This window comes from Varroa destructor, unplaced genomic scaffold, assembly GCF_002443255.2.
Source record: "Varroa destructor unplaced genomic scaffold, Vdes_3.0 BEIS01000002.1, whole genome shotgun sequence".
In the NCBI taxonomy this organism is placed as follows: Eukaryota; Metazoa; Arthropoda; class Arachnida; order Mesostigmata; family Varroidae; genus Varroa; species Varroa destructor.
This window is the reverse complement of record NW_019211455.1, coordinates 50,431,260-50,447,506: the sequence shown is the minus strand read 5'-3', so window position 1 is coordinate 50,447,506 and position 16,247 is coordinate 50,431,260. Positions and strand designations below refer to the sequence as shown.

Sequence of the window (16,247 nt, the reverse complement as noted above, 5' to 3'; positions counted from 1 at the left end):
TATATATACATATTTTTTTTCACTCTTATACGCCTATGAAAGTTTTGATTCTCTGTTTGGAGTTCTCATGCAATATTTTTGTGCCATTGTAGGCCATAGGTCGGCCAATGATGCTGCAGGTAATACAGGCACAATAAATAAACAATTGCAAATTCAATAACTGTGTATTTGTTGTTGCAGTGTCCACCAACTCCAAATTGCTTTGTTTGTTATTATGCACCGTGTGCTAGCTAACGAGGAATCACGCTCAACCTCGATCATTTTATAATCGTTTGAAATAGCCTAGTTGACAATTGTGATCGACCGTGATACACGCCAATAAATTAGATATGGCGCACCGGTAAAACAAAGATAGATAAGTTAAATCGGAGTTTACCATCCATACTATTACGAGATAAAATAATGTCGAGTAAACTTTTGGTGGTAATCGTTTTGTTATTAAAAAAATTCGAATTAAAATGCCAGTTTCAAGGGGCAAAAAAATATTTTGAAGTACAAAATTAAGTTGATTACCATGAAAACGTAATGTTGTAAATAAATCTCTCTTTAGAGCGTTGACCTCTATCTTTCTCCACAGTATTTAGCGTCTAAGAATATCGTAGCAGAGAATTTTAAGAAAGGAAGAAAACATGAATCCGTACGAAAAGATAATTTCGGGAGAAACTTAGTTAGCCACATCTTTTTAGTGATAAAATTTTTCAAAATATTTCTGTATTTTAGTTAAAAATCGAGTCCTAAATCTTAAAATATGCTATCTTTGTGACTTCGGCCCTTACCTGCTTGATCAGTATTTCTGAGAGTGGAAGCCGCAAGGCCAGGGCTGTTGATGTACGTTTACATCTCGGAATTGTCATTCCGCCACTAATAATGTGTCAGTAATAACTAAGCCAAGATTTTTTGGTTTTTGCTTTCATTGTAATACTTCATGCTCCGTCATAAACTGATAGATTAATCATGCTTACATTCTTAGGGCCGTAAGTGTAAGGTTTAAGGCTTGTCGAAAGCGTTTATGGTTAAAGATTTCTCTTAACGACGTTTTGCTAATTCTTATGTGAATTTGTACTCGGATATTAGTCTGTCCCAAAGGAACAGATATATTCAAGTCTGTATCCTTGCTGAAACTATGTGACAACGTAAGAGTAGGTCGTGCAGGTTCTTTGTTGGTTTCTATACATGGATCCGTGATCCAAGAATATCGACTGCAGCGCTTTTATGTGAACCGTATTAGGTGATGAATCAATAACCGATCCATTTCGAACGATCACATGTTTAGGTCGCTCAGCTCGACCTAAGGTAATAAATTACTGATTAGCATGATCCGCTTAATTTGTTTCGAGGTCTTTTATAATCCAGTAAATGCATTGTACATCCAGAAATAGAAGAATAAGAAAAATGACTACTGTAAAAAATAGTTAATTATAATTATTGTTGCATGCTGTCTGATCATGGCCATATTCTACCACAAAACTTACGGTAGCGTCAATATCTAGTATAGGTATGTTATGCCAGTGGCAGAGGCAGGTGCGACTGACGATTTTTTCTAATCCTAAAACGTCTCCAAGTTTCAGTAGCAACCTTGTCTTATAGCAGCAGATAAAAACAAAGTATCAAGCTGAAGGAAAACATCCAAGGAAATATATCTGGAGAGGGTTCACTATGGGTCACAGTATGGGGAGCCATGATCCGCAGTCAGAGGGTGCGTATCGAAGCGGATGACTTGGGATACAATTCATCTTTTATCCTATATCTGAGCTACTAGGGAAACGTCGAAATTGCAATATTGAATTTTTCTGAATGAGCTTTTCTTGTAGAGTACTTCCTAACCTTTTATAATATACGAGTTTTGGTGAATGTGTTGTTCTTGGAAGTAGAAACTGCCAGTATAACAAGATACTGTGCATATACCGAAATGAAAGAGATAATATAACGGTATTATCTAGTGATATACTATCTATATCTATGTATCTAATCCAACCTAATCTATTTATCTATCTATCTATCTATCGACGAAGCAATAGATTGACAAAACAATCAGACAAATTATGTTACTTGAACCACGTAATATCTACGGTATATATGTAATGTCTATCATGTCTAGCGTGGACAATCGCTACTGGCTATAATTAGGCTATAATTTATGTAAGATTTGGCCTCGAACAAAGGCAAGGGGTTTGTTTCTCTAGAAAAAAAAAGTAGATGCCAGATTAAACCTATCACATTTATGCTATTAGAGGATAGTTATTTGTACTGTCAGCTGACAACATATACATGTGTGTAAAAAATATTATCGCACAAGGGGTAAGTGCACAATGCATTGAAGTTGAGAAGACATTTTCGCGTCTCACAAAACAGATTATTCGTAGGTAAATGCTCGCAGTCCTGTTGCTTTCCCTGAAAGACCTTGTTTTTATTTATTTAGGGGCATAGTTCTGATGTTTCACTTGTTGTAGATGAAATTTGTTTTTGCTATATTGTTTTTCAAAAAACAATAACCTTCTAAAAGGGGTGTCGTTGCTTAACTCATGAGGGTAAATTACAAATAAGAAGCGAGAATAGCCATGGGCTTAGATTGCTTCCTTAAAGGTATCCTGTTATCTGTTCGATGTTGGCCTTTTTCGTTATTTCATAGCCAACTACAATAAAATTTCTGTGAAAAATGCCGTTCAGCGGCCTGAGCAGCTTGTATGGCACCTCTTGTTGCGCTGGCCTTGTTAGCTCGATGACTCCTGACCCGGAGTCGAACCTCAATGTTATTAAAGACAGAGTAACGGGGTTATTGTGGACAACGTATGGCATTTTCGATTTCATAAGTTCTGTAGGCCATCATCCTTGATTTATCCGCGCGAAATGTACATACTTCTTCTGGAAGTGCATCACGATACCCCAGACAAGATTTTAGGTGTCGTACGACTTAGCAATACTAAGCAGAAGTTCGCAGACGCGACGTTCGTTTGCAATTCCTCCCTTGAATTAGGATCATACAAGTATTCATGGTCTTATTTAAGTCTGTCTTTCCCTTGTGGTCATTGTGCATTCTCTTCAAACCTGTGCAATTTTTTCTTATTCAGGCAGGTGTTAAACAAGCTGGTTCAGATTCTGCTTCAGGTAAACATTGCGATAATGTTGACCCCATCATCCCTGATCGTAGCGCAGATGTTTGCCATAAATATCGCAGTCATTATCCTGAAACGATAGACGTAAGAAACAGCGATATCACTCCTAGTGTGACCAGTAGCATTGATGCCAATACCGAAGCAATGAGCAGCGTGGAGGAGTTGCAGCGTAAACGCAATCCAGACATTCGTTAATATTGACATTAATTTTTTCAATGGCAGTGCAGATAACAGAAGCAGAGAGCAGAATGCGCATTTAAAGTTCCATTACACCATAATAATTATTAGTCATTCTTGACTTTGCGGGGCTTCCTTCGTTGGCTAGCGGGTCCCGGTCTGCCCCCTTGCACAGCTGCCGTAATTAGGTCGTTAAGAGTTATTTTCGGTGGCCGTAAGAAAAAGAACCTCACTTCTTATCCCGCTATTTTATCCTATACGTATCCTTACGTTGACTAGTTCGCAAACGCAACAGGCGAAAATCGCCACATGAGAGCCTTGACTTCTTTTTACGTTTGGATTCGCCAATCGGGAGCAACTTTCGAATTCTTCGAAATTCGAATTAGGCAAAAATCTTGAAAAATACAAAAAACGAATCTGCAGCCCGTTTAACGTTTGTTATCCGATTACGTTAGTTGTTGAAAAGTTAAACTTTTACGATACTCTATCTATTGGAGACGACTTTAGAACTGAAAGTTCGCTATTTGAAAATTATCTTCACCTGCACAACATTAGTTTGTCCTTTTTTCCATTGCACTATGCCAAGCCTTAATTTTGCATAGAAGCTGGTTTGGGTTCGATTCGGGTGCGCTGCTGCCAGCATTTTCATCCGTGCCATAATCGTAATGTATAATGTAGTTTACATATATATATAACTCGCTTTTTCGAAAACTGCCCTATAAGCTTTGTTTACCATTCATTTGATAAATTTAAGGCACGATATTTCGTAATAACTTGCCCTGCTATGCTGAAGCGTTAACACTACTCAATCCTTAGTAACTCTACCACATTACGGACGATAGAATTGTTTCAGTGTCTGTTTATATACGTGTACTGATTTATAGGGCTGCAGGTATCATCGCGAGAATACGGGACACACGCTAAGCTAGGAAGAATGGAAAATGTCATACGGAAAGGTCTTCATGCAATGCAATAGCACAAAACAGATACTCCGCTATTTACATTTTGGCTAATGCAATGATGTTACAATTATGCAATCTGTTTCATAACATTAATATTTTTTAGGGGTTTATATTAAGTATCCTACACATATTTTAGGTGTCCCAAACCAGGTACAATTATTAATTCCAGTCAACTTCATTCTTTTTGATTATTATGAAAGAGTTCGCATCCACCTCGGACTGCGCAATACGAAGCCGCCATTGTGGTGCACATTTCCCAATTGTTGATTATGAGGATCGTCACTAAAAAACGAGATAAACATTATGTAAATATGACGATATATACGGTAGAGAAAAATTAGGTTTCGGGTTGAGAGTGACATAGGTAGGTTACACTAAGGAAAAAGGCCTTTAGTAAAGAAGAGTAGGTTCACCTTGATCAATAACTGTGGACCTACTCTTTTTAACTGGAATTCCTTTCCTAATTCTAGCTTTTATCCAATGTCCTTTACGAATCTATGCTAAGCTCGAAAGTGGTGTTTGAAATTGATAGCGCTATGGGCGACAATTGACCCTTTCGAGTTCACTTAAACAATTGTATTTAGGTTGCGATCTACCTCTCTATCGGCGTATTAGGAGTTGTGTTCTTCTAAACCGTCACTGTAGGGTACAACGTCCGAGCCCAATTTAAGCGTGGTTAACAAATTACGGAGCGACCTTCAAGTTTGCTATACCAGCTCAATGTGTGTATTAACGCCACTCTAAACAAAAACAATCTGTTTCTATCTATACATGATCTAGCGCGTACAACCATCTCTTCGTGGCAATCTGTTTCAGTGCCCAATTCTAATAACTGACAGTATGCAATAGAAAGCAAAGCAACAGCCAACAGGCAGAGACTTCGATATGTGTGTAATGGTGTGAACCGTAAGCCGGTTTCTCTATTATTTATAACCTTTATTCAACTTACATAAATGCCCCATCATGCTCAAGCTTCTCATGTTCGAACTGATCCTCCCTACGGCTGGGTGCGGAGTGTTTTCGTAGTTAGGTTATGTCTGAGATGAAATGCAAACGACGATATACTCTGTTTCGTGGCTGAAGTGTTACTTAACGGGGGCATCGGACGTAAAGCTTGAACCGTTACATGGGCAATAGAGCCGTGCAAGCTTGAGGTCGTAATAATTTTGAGGTAATTACAGATGTCTAAAGGAGGTCAGATAATTGTTGTCATGTGGAGCATCGAAACAAACAGTGGACTGATCTGGACTGGAAACTGATACTCAAATGAGACAATTGATGTTGTACAGCGTAATGCAATAATGTACACCGCTGCGTGGTTGTAATTTATAAAAATAGTCGAGCTAACAATGTTTTATTATAAGAATTCCATAACAGGAATTCGAAATTGGCCTCACGTCGTCTGGTGTCGACTGCTAGAGAGAATACTGTGTATCTCCATTATAAAATTCTCTCAACCGATCTGCAGACTACGCCAAGCGTAGAAGTTCTATTTGAATCTGCACCGTCACTGAATTCGCTTGGCTAGCTTCTTAATTCTTGCGGTACATCGATAATGATTCGTACTACCAGATGCTAATAACAAGAATAGTAATAAAAATAATAATAACGAGAAGACTTATTATATCGTTATCGACATTAGCATTATCGTAGGTATCAGCAGTGAAAAATTATAAGAAAGCACCTTTCGTACAGATTTGAACTGAATTCACCCAGACCGAATACGTCATCGCAATGCGAATATAATGGTGTCTGAAAGGGAACATTCCTGTTGGGTTCTCGTTGCGGTAGTGCGGCCGCTTTATCTACCGTGCCGTTGTGTTTCCCCACTTCGGCATCGGCAGTGATGGCGATAGTGGGTAAGTCGCTCTGTGCCGTTTCTGCATCGTAAGAAGCGGACGAAACATCTTTTTCGTCTGCATCCGAGTTATTACAGAGTCGGAACGAGCCAGCGAGCGAGCGAACTAGCTAACATACATACGGACGAACGGATGGACGAACCATCAGCAACCCCATGGCAGGCAGTCGCCGAATGACCGATTTTTCGAAGTGAGACCCTTTCTTGAGTTTTGCAATGGGGTGAAGCGAGCGTGAACAAAGCAATCGAAGCGCGAAAATTTGAAATTCGTTAAGTGGCAACATGAATACTTTTACGAGAGAACTTTGGAACATTTTAGAGGAGCTATTATTAAGATAGGGTGTACGTGTTTGGTCCCAAAATCGTTGTTAATAGTGACAACAATAATGCACGCCTTTCGTGGAGAAGGTGGTATATTCACAGGTAGAGCGAATTTGATGTCCATATTTAACTAAGATATTTCATTTATGGAAATATTGAGCATTACATTAACAAAGCGAGAAACATACTGTGCTTTCTAATAGAGAACAGTATGCATCGCTTTGACGGCTTGAGTGGTGTTTCTTGCTGCGAAGCTTAATACTGCTGCCTGAGCCATGCTGTATGACTTATTATCATAAAGCTGCTTCGAAGCACTGCCCCATCTGTCATAGGTTTAGTGAGTGAGCTTATTATCCGGCATGCTTCATGCTGAGTCGAACTCAAACTATGGTGATTTACAGTAAATGGATGTTTAAGAAGGGCAGTTGTACTTATAACCCAGTTGACTTTAATGGTATTGTTCGACAAAGTACTTTGAGCATTTTTTGCTGTTTGGGATTGAAGTTCTAAAGGCACATTTCTGAAGAAAAAAAAAACGGTGCTTTACATTTCTGATTCGTAATCAAAATAGATGTGATAGTCATTTACAAATAAAAACACACCAGAAAAGGTCGCTGTTCTCGGGCTTAAAGTAGCGTTCTTCCAGCGAAATAACCAGCTTTGCTCGCTTTGAACTCTCTGCACCCCCGATCCCCCCTCCTCCCCTGGGATTGCCCCCATATGTTTACAGAGCGACGGCAATGGGCTGCAGAGGATATTATCCTCACAGACGAAAATCTCTATCACTTGTCGAGTATCTTCATTTTAGGAAAAATCGAAATTCCGAAAAGGAGCCACATCATGTAAGCGAGAATGAACGTCCTTCAATTTATGCCACGTTTGAACGTTTAAGTTTGGCATCCTTTATCCAGTGGAAAAGCTATGAATTTCCCCAAGAGTTCAATAACGGAATCCACTACAACGCGCATCGCTAACACCCTAGGCGCTCTTGTACCACAATTGAAAAGACCGATACCACGTTACTACATTCTTTTCTTTGATCACGTTTGTTCCGCTTCACGCTCGCCGAAGACGCAACGCATGCGCGGTCTTCGGTCTTCACAGCGATGTTCGGTTTGGCGTTGCAGGGACTGCATCACCCAGCTTCGAAACGACTGGCTGACGGTAGCGAAGCCAGCCGGGTCTGGTCTCGTCCTGTCAGGTTTTATCGCTTGGACAACGTCTACCTCTGTATGTGAAAAGAAGAAAGACGTCTGCTGCAATAGACCTTAAGCTATTCCTATTGGTGTGCCTCTTTCGTACAGCAGCGTAAAACAAAGCAAAGCAGCGAACCTACAGAAGATTTCGCTGGTGCCTAACGAGAAAAAAGTAACGTTCCTTTATAGTTGTGGATTGTTGTTCCCAAAATTCGTCGGAACACTTGTCTCTTGCGTGCTACCCCCCTCCTCCCCTCTTCTACCCCGCCTAGATGCCACCAGCATCAACCAGCAAGCACCAATCAGCGTGCCCATTATCTATATACGTCTTAATGCCGCTGATCCATACCGTGTGCGATTTAATGTCGGTAGCATAAAACCGTGTGCGTATATGCGTGGGGTGCGGATCCTGCTACGAAACATCAGCTGTCCGTGTGCAGCTCTTATTTCGGCTAGCGGTGCTTGTTGAGTACGGCTGCTCCTCGTTGTTCATAATAGTTCGTCCGGCAGTTGTGAGCTTCAGCCAACTGAGCTGACCAGAGACGAACCATCGAATGTAGCAGCTCACAGATCCCTCGACAAACAACAGACGGATATTAGGACCTTCTATGCATCAGTGGCGGAAGGAGTTTCAACTGGTTGTGTACGACAGACAGCCGATTATCGAGCATTATAGTAACACTATATAGCATCGTTATCGCCGTCGTCGGCTAAAGCGACGACCGTCAACGTTGGACGCAAACTGCCCCATTTTGTGAATTTTTCTTTACAACAGTTCTAGTTGGGCGGTGGCTTCTCTTCAGTGAAACTCGCCAGTTTCGCTTGACAAGATAGAGCCGGAGCTGGATTCGTGTAAGAACTGTATAAAAGACTCGAATAGTTGGGTATTTGGATATCTATGTAACTGCTTTACAATTTATCAAGTTGCAGTGCAAGATCCGTGATAAAAATTGCTATGTTGTGGTATGGATATCGATGTGGACTGGTCGATCTTGACTGAGTTGCTAATGCTCGAATTGGAGCAATAAGGTCGAAACATTTGTGTAAGCTTGTGATTGTTTTTGTCTAGGCGTACGTTTTCGTATAGGATACTGTTGCTTTGCTAGCGTCAAGCAGAGAGGATACTTAATTACGAGTGTTCGACACGTATGTGCTGTTCCCAGTTGGAATACCACTTATCATTGTAATCTTCGTCGATTTCTGGATGCGCCCATTTTCTCAGCGTATCCATCAACAAGCCCAACTGATCACGAACTACGCGAGATTTGACCGGAGATAGAACAATGGCCACAACCCCGATTTGTCGCTGCCGGGTGCTGTATCTAGGCTCTGCGGTTCCACATGTTACGAAAGATGGCCTTCAAGGAATCCAGGAGCCTCTACGAGACTTGTATCCTGAAGCAGGTCCGCTGTCTGCGCGTGGTATCGATTCGTGGCTCTCTGTGTGGAGTAATGGACTTTTGCTGGAAAACGTAGACGAGTCGCAGCGTCAACATACACGATTCTTTCCCATCGATACGCTTCACTATTGCGCAGCCGTTCGTTATGTGATTGTGCCAAACATGCAAGGCGGCCGTGCGGTGGAAAAATTCCTGCCGTTGGATAGTCCATTTGCACGACATGCGGGGCCCTCACAGCCACCTGTGTTCGCTTGCATCCTGCGTCGAACTACCGGTATTAAAGTTCTCGAATGTCATGCATTCATTTGCAAGAAGGAGCAGGCTGCTAACGCCCTGGTACGTTGCTGTTTCCACGCCTACGCCGATTGTACGTACGCTAAACAGATGGAGGAGAATCCTTATGCGTCTCTGGCGCCGCGTCGCTCAAAGAGTGCTCTCGGACTCGAGAAGAGCGCTAATGGCTCAGATCAATCATGGCGAAATTCCACCTCGGATACCCCGAACGAAGACAGTATCATGCTCGATGACGAGACGGACACGGACGATGCTAACAACTACAAAGTGTGGAATGGACCATCGCCTAGAGATGTTGTCTATTCACCTCCGACGGAGAATGGAGCATTCAATACAGGAACTCTACGATCGATTCATAGTACCGTGTCACGTCGCCCGAGACAGCTGGCTCAACCGACAAGTGCGCCCCCGCCGCCTCCGCCTCTGCCGCCACCCCTGGAGCGTATGGAACGCATGCCACCAATGGAACGAACGCTACCCTCAACAGCCATGATACCACCGCCTGGTATAGTGCCGAACTCGAAGAAGGAAGCCAACACCCTCAAGAAACTCAAGGCAAAAGACAAAAAGAAAAAAGGTAGCGGCAGCAGCAGTAAGGATCCGCTCCAGAACGGCTATCCAATCTATCCGATGATAGTCTATCCGCCTCCCCCGCACATGATGTACGCACATGGCGCCCCCGGTCGACGAGGAGGTGCGTCGATGTTCCCCTACGAAGAGCCGGTCTACCTGCCACAGATGCGGCCACTTAGCCCTGTAGCCTCGTACCAGCCTGGCGGTTTCCCGCATGAGCAGTACTTCATGCAATATGCCACCACCCCGAGGCCCGCAACTGCGCATGGTACCCGGCCTTCTAGCAGAGCGTATAAAAAGCAACAGCTTATGCCGCCGACGCAAGCCGTGAATGGTCATCACCATCATAACGGCCACAGCAGTGGACACAATCACACGTCGAGCTCGGCCGAGAGTTCACCGTTTAATACAGGCATTTACCGTAAGAAGGGCCATATGAATGAGCGCGCATTTAGCCATTCGATTCGACAGGAGCAGATGATTCGCTCGCGAAGCAATTCCGTAGCGGCGCTCGACTTCGACGCCGAAGACCTTGGCGACCAGATGCAGGCATTGGATCTAGGCCCGCCACCGCCGCCACCTAACGGGCATCCGACGGTGAACGGCAATGGATATCCAGGCCAGCACGGAGCTTTGAACGGCTACGATCAGGTCTACGGGCACGCACTTGTTGAAGCCGATTCAAAGACGATCGAAAAGAAGACACAGAAGAAAAAGGACAAGAAATCGTCGAAGGAGAAGAGATGAGGATGACCGTACGCTTTTAGGGAAAACCGGATACAAGCAAAAGAGAAAAGAGACGAATGAAGGGCAAAACAAACTGTTTAGTAGTCTAATGGAGTCCGCTTCGTCTGCTAAAGTGACCGTTCGTCTCGAAGCTGACGACTGAAAAAATTCGACTCTCGACTGTACGCACCATCTGCATGCGAGTCGACACTCGCTTTCCTGCCTGCGTCACACTGTATATAGACCAAGCCCTGATGTGTCAGGGAGATGTAGCTTGAAGAAGCAACATAATGGTAGTCTACTGTACATATAGTAATAATATGGCTATCGATACATGAGATTTTTACAGTAAATGTTTTCGTCAAGGCATGTTAATGAGATACACAAACTTGAGATTAAGTTATATTTTAGCGGCCGTATTGAAGCTACCCTGTGCGATGTGCCACTAACCCATATAGTAATCAACCCGCGACAGAGAGAAAACAACGACCTGATGCGAAGAAGAAGGGGGACGCGCAGCCGTCCGATAGAGAAGATAGGATCAGATGATCGACAGTTAACAGCGAGAACGAACTGTGAACGGGCGAGATACACAGTACATTAGTTCAAATAGTTGAACTAACTAACATTTCGAAACTAAAAGAGTCAGTAGAGACGACAGCTGCAGCGACTAGTGATAGTTCATTGCGGACACCTTGTTTGTTTATCCGCTGCTACCGGTCGACTGCCCGCTCACACAAAGGTAATCGACAGTTTGAGATGGAGTCCAGCTCCCTTATTTCCCCCAACTTCTTTCAGCGAATGGCCTCGCCGACTTTTTACACAAACCCTTCAGCGTACACATAGTAGTAAGTGGCTAGACAGAAACGTTATGAATGTATGTGTATATGTACCCGCCGCAAAGCTTAAATAGATATCATAACGAAGCTCAGACGTCGATGGTAGCGACCGGTGTCCCTCAGAACTCCCCCTCCTGAGCGGTGATTTCTGGTCTGGAGATGCCGTCACGGTGCGGCAAAGTGTCTATCTCTCAGACATAGCGCCACTATCGTAACACGCTAATCAGCAAAAGGATGCTAATGACTCGGTGCTGGAACGCTTTGACTGCAAAAGTCGACCAGCTTTCAAAAGGTAATCACAACACAGGCACATATAATAAAACCAGCAGCGTTCCGCGTGTCGACGCTGGCCGATAATTGGTAAGAAGTGGCTGAAAACCACAGCCATAGTTGACTGACTGACCGACTGACGGTTCAACGGTTTGGGTCTGCGTTTACCGCCATCACCACGGATTTATGTCGTGTTTTACATATGAAAATGAATGACAAACTAAAAGCCAACGTAAACGACACAGGACGAGATAAATACGAATGCGTGAGACAATAAATATATTTAGATATAACCTTCGACGACGATGAGATCGAAGAGGAAGTTCAATGAAATGATCGTAAATTGAAACTAATACTTTTACAGCTGTAACAAATAGTAGAAAAGTATAATTGAAATACAGACAGACCCATATAGCAGGCTCAGTGCAGGCTCGTGCCGTACAACGGAAACAGACATCACTAACAAAGGTAGTCAATTATTTGATTTAATATGGTAATCACATAGAGAAAAAAAAAAGTCTAGCGTGCAAACAGTATCCAATAGATTATGGGACAAATAGTCGCTAACATGCGATCGTGTGACACAATGAATAATGTAACAATAAGTGAGGAAATATTTCCATGGACGTTGAAACAAATGTTATAGAAATAAATTAGATTCAAAAATGTTCTGCTAACCAAGTTACTTGAACATTCTAATTTTTAGATAATGTCTTTAAATGTATCTCGTCATACACCCGTGCAGCTTAAGTATGATATGATTCTGTAACAAAATGCGTATGAAACGGGAAGATAGTTAGACAATATGTACACCGAACATTTAGATTTTGATAATGCTACATTATCGGTATACCTAACGTGTTTTGTTTATAATAGCTATCGTCTGCTGACAACCATGATGGCGGCATGCGTAGAATATCCTACTGACGGCCGTTGACCTTCGAACTTCTTTGATCAACAGCTGAACCTTTGTGATTTTTTTTCCAATTATTTGAGTTTCTAATTTTCCTGATCCTGTTTAGACAGCGCAAATGTGATTGCATTTTGTGCGCCACTGGTTTTACTGCCCGTTGCAGGAATATACATATACTGCACGTGACTCATGACTGTCATAGCTGTTTGATTTCAAGCAAAAGGACCATAAAGGCAATAAATACAATAAGAGCAAACATGCACCGGCTCAACTGATACATTCTGTCGGCTTTCGCTAGTATAGCGTACAACTGGGGAGGCCGAGAGGCCCTCGTGGGTTTATTGTACGCGGTGGGGCCCCTGACAACTGACGACGAACTGAGAGAGTGAAGAGTGTCTAACTGAATCAGCAAGCTTTTCGCTCGTATCGTTACCGAGCACCTTCGGTGGCTCTAGCGCGCAACGTCGAACTAGATTACCCACTGAGAAGTACTTGATGTCTCATCGTGACGAAAACAGGCAAGGAGTGAAGCACAAATAAGAGGCGAGAGTCCATAAGTCCGAAAAAAAACTCAGTCAATCAGTCGCGCCTATCGAGCGACTAGGATTCCATTCTTCCTCTTAGTCAGCTTACTTTTAAGTACCCCTTTATCAAAAAAGGTGCGCTAAGCCTTATGGAAAAGCGTCACAACTCTAAATTGACCGCCTGGCTAGTATTGAACGAGGAAAATTCTATTCTATTTAGAAACATAGCAGAAAGATAAATTGGGCCGACATAGCGGCTTATAATATAAATAGATAACACCCAGTGCAACCTATTCGAAACCCCTTTAAAATTTAACTTTAAAATTAGGAAGCCACTGACCGCGTAACATGCAGACGCATTTTAACAGGGTATTTTGCCAACGACCTTTCCATTGGTCACTTCTAAGGAACATTGATCAAGAACAGGTTTCATTTACTTAATAAAATGGCCGTATCTATCTGATTGTCAACCCCTCGTCTTAGAAGAAAACCAGGGACCAACCAAACTACGCAATTGTCACAAAGTAAGGGAAGCTTGAAAATAATAAAGTGTTAAAGTTGCTCTTATTGCCAAAAACTTATTCTTCCCTCGTAGGAATATGTGCGAGTGACGCATTGATCGATTTGTATAACTTAAGCCCCTTTTAAGCCTATATACAAAGAACCGATAAAGTAACTTTTTTGGAGAAAATGTTTTTTGATGGTTAGCAAAATTAGGATAGCAATTGATTGTTTATTGCATGATTTATTTTTTGTTCCTCACGCAATCATGTAACACAGTCTTCCGAGCATAGTTATAATGTTGTGTTTCGTTAATGCAGTAAGAGTGACCGCAGTACCTAAATATATTTGACATAAGTCAATACAGCATGCGGTCGAATCAATAATTTTCTTAGTCGAGATCATAACATACTTGAGAATTTACTAAACTTCACGAGAAACTACAACTTCTGTATATATATATAGAATATATGTACACGAGGTATTACATATGCATGCGGCGGATTCGGGTTCTGAAGCAATGCTAAAACCATTGTATCGCTGAAAAAAGCGCGCTAACAGCGAAAGACAGCTTCGATAATGGTAAGCACTCGATGCGTACCACAGCGATTCGTTTCCATGCACATTTTGCCAAGTAAGAGGATAAACGTCTATTCTAGGTATGACCAATCATTTGAATTGAGCTCGATTGTAGCTTTTCAGGAGCAAAGAAAAAAGCCGCATAATCTAATTTGTTCTCCTTGCAGTGTCTCGAGCACGATTTTTACAGTGACAATTCTTTGCACTACCCTTTCCGAAATGTCCCCCCAGGATACAAGTGACCCACAACCGGTAGGGCTTCACGTTACCTCACGGTTAGCTTCACGTTCATTCATCACATCAAAACAGAACCAACGCAAAGCTAGCTCGTGTCATAACAAAGTCAGACTTAAAAATGAGAAGTACCGAAAACGAAAACATTGAATTTTCGCTCTTTTTGTCGTAAAATACCTATAGACGCACACATCTAACTCATATATGTACATACACTATTGAAAAAGCCCACAGGTAAAGTAATAAATGAATATCGATTTGCCACGGCAAGCGAGGGAAAAGAGGAAAGAAAAGGGAAACGAAGTGCTGTAATTTTCGACGCCAGCAGATTTTTTTTCGTCACTAGAGCACTAACAGCATCATCATGCAGCTCAACCGCTGCGGGCACCAATAACGTTCACACCGGAAGTTGCTTCTGGGTCACTTGGTCCCTTCCTGGCTTTAGTCGTTCGTGCTTCCAGTTGTTACCAATCAGCCCCAACACCTTCAGCAACGTTTCGGCAAAGAGCACTTTCGTTCTATCATTGTAGGCTAGCAGGAGACGCGTTCTGACTGACTAAACTATTCAAAATGAAATCTAGCACTTTTTTTTATTCCCGCCGATGGTGGAGTTGCGGCGTCATCATCATCGATGCGGCTGATCGACGAAGTCGACGAAGACGACGTAAAAAAGATGATGAATTCTAGTGGAATAGCACCGCAACAACAACAGCGGGTGCGATTGCTTGAACTCCTGTTGCAACTTCAACAGCAACGCTATGATTGAGCAGCAATAGGCATCGCAGGCGGCGATGATGATAATAACGGCGACGACGAAGATCGCGCAGGCGGTGACTTACATAGGTCTATGCGACTACATAATAAGAGGGGGCATTGAAACGGACAACATACTGAGGGAAAAAAGGAAGATGAGGCCAAAAAAAAAAGAAGGTGTTTGTTACATTGCTACAGTGTGCCGTAAGCTGCTAAGTCGTTAGGGTCAGATCGTTCGGCGTTGAAGCAACTGTTCCAGTTGAGTCACTTCGACCTCTACCCCCGGTTGCGTGTTTTCTAGGGGCGATAGGTAATGGGTTCGAAGATGGTGATCGAGACGAGGCACATGTCATAGGCTTTGCTATAGTCCGTACGTATTGTATAAATCGCGAGGTAGTTGCAGGTATGCTATGAGTAAAGAAGAAGCATGCTTGATGATAAACAAACGAAATTGTTTGCATTCATAAAATCTTATCCAACCGGGACGCAATTAGCATACAAGGAAATTTTGTCCATTTGATGCCAATCAGTCGTCAATCAATTATCTGTGTGTGAGTGCGTGTCAACCAGTTCTGCTCATAAATATTCACTCTCATATAATAACACGTTGAATTTTTCACGGATAAAATTGGATAAAGGTATCGCGGTCCACCGTTCTGTCGTCTGTGCAAATGGCCAAACATGCCGTGCTTAATATGGTAATCTTGTAGTCGTCTGTAAAGTAGCGGTACCGAGCGGCCGGGTTGAATGAATGTTTCCGCGCTGACAACCAAAAATTCGAGCGCTGATAAGTCGTGTGCGTGTCTGTTACTGATATTCTGATGGAGTGCCATCGATGCCGCTTGCAGAATATAATTCTACCTGTCTAAAGTGTATTGGAACCGTTTAAAACATAAATTTTCAAATGCAAAATAGCGACTAAAAATGAATCAGAAATCTAGCCCAGTTTTTTTCTTGAAAAAGCAAGTCAGTGTACACAGGTATATCTATGTAGAATATGTATAAATAGCCTAA

General features: G+C 42.4%; 2 protein-coding genes across 2 annotated transcripts in view; one reads left to right on the top strand and one right to left on the bottom strand.

Annotated features, from left to right (window-relative positions):
- The window catches only part of LOC147757957 (uncharacterized), a 36,174-nt gene that overhangs the window by 18,893 nt on the left and 1,034 nt on the right, over nucleotides 1-16,247 (bottom strand). The window lies entirely within an intron of this gene.
- LOC111245381 (uncharacterized) lies at nucleotides 7,555-12,410 on the top strand. The gene has a single exon (XM_022793676.2). The coding sequence runs from the start codon at nucleotides 8,911-8,913 to the stop codon at nucleotides 10,639-10,641; it is 1,731 nt and encodes a 576-aa protein (XP_022649411.1). The 5' UTR covers nucleotides 7,555-8,910; the 3' UTR covers nucleotides 10,642-12,410.

Bases quoted from the DNA above. Each gene is read 5' to 3' on its own strand.
- LOC111245381 (XM_022793676.2), top strand. From the start codon at position 8,911: ATGGCCACAACCCCGATTTGTCGCTGCCGGGTGCTGTATCTAGGCTCT.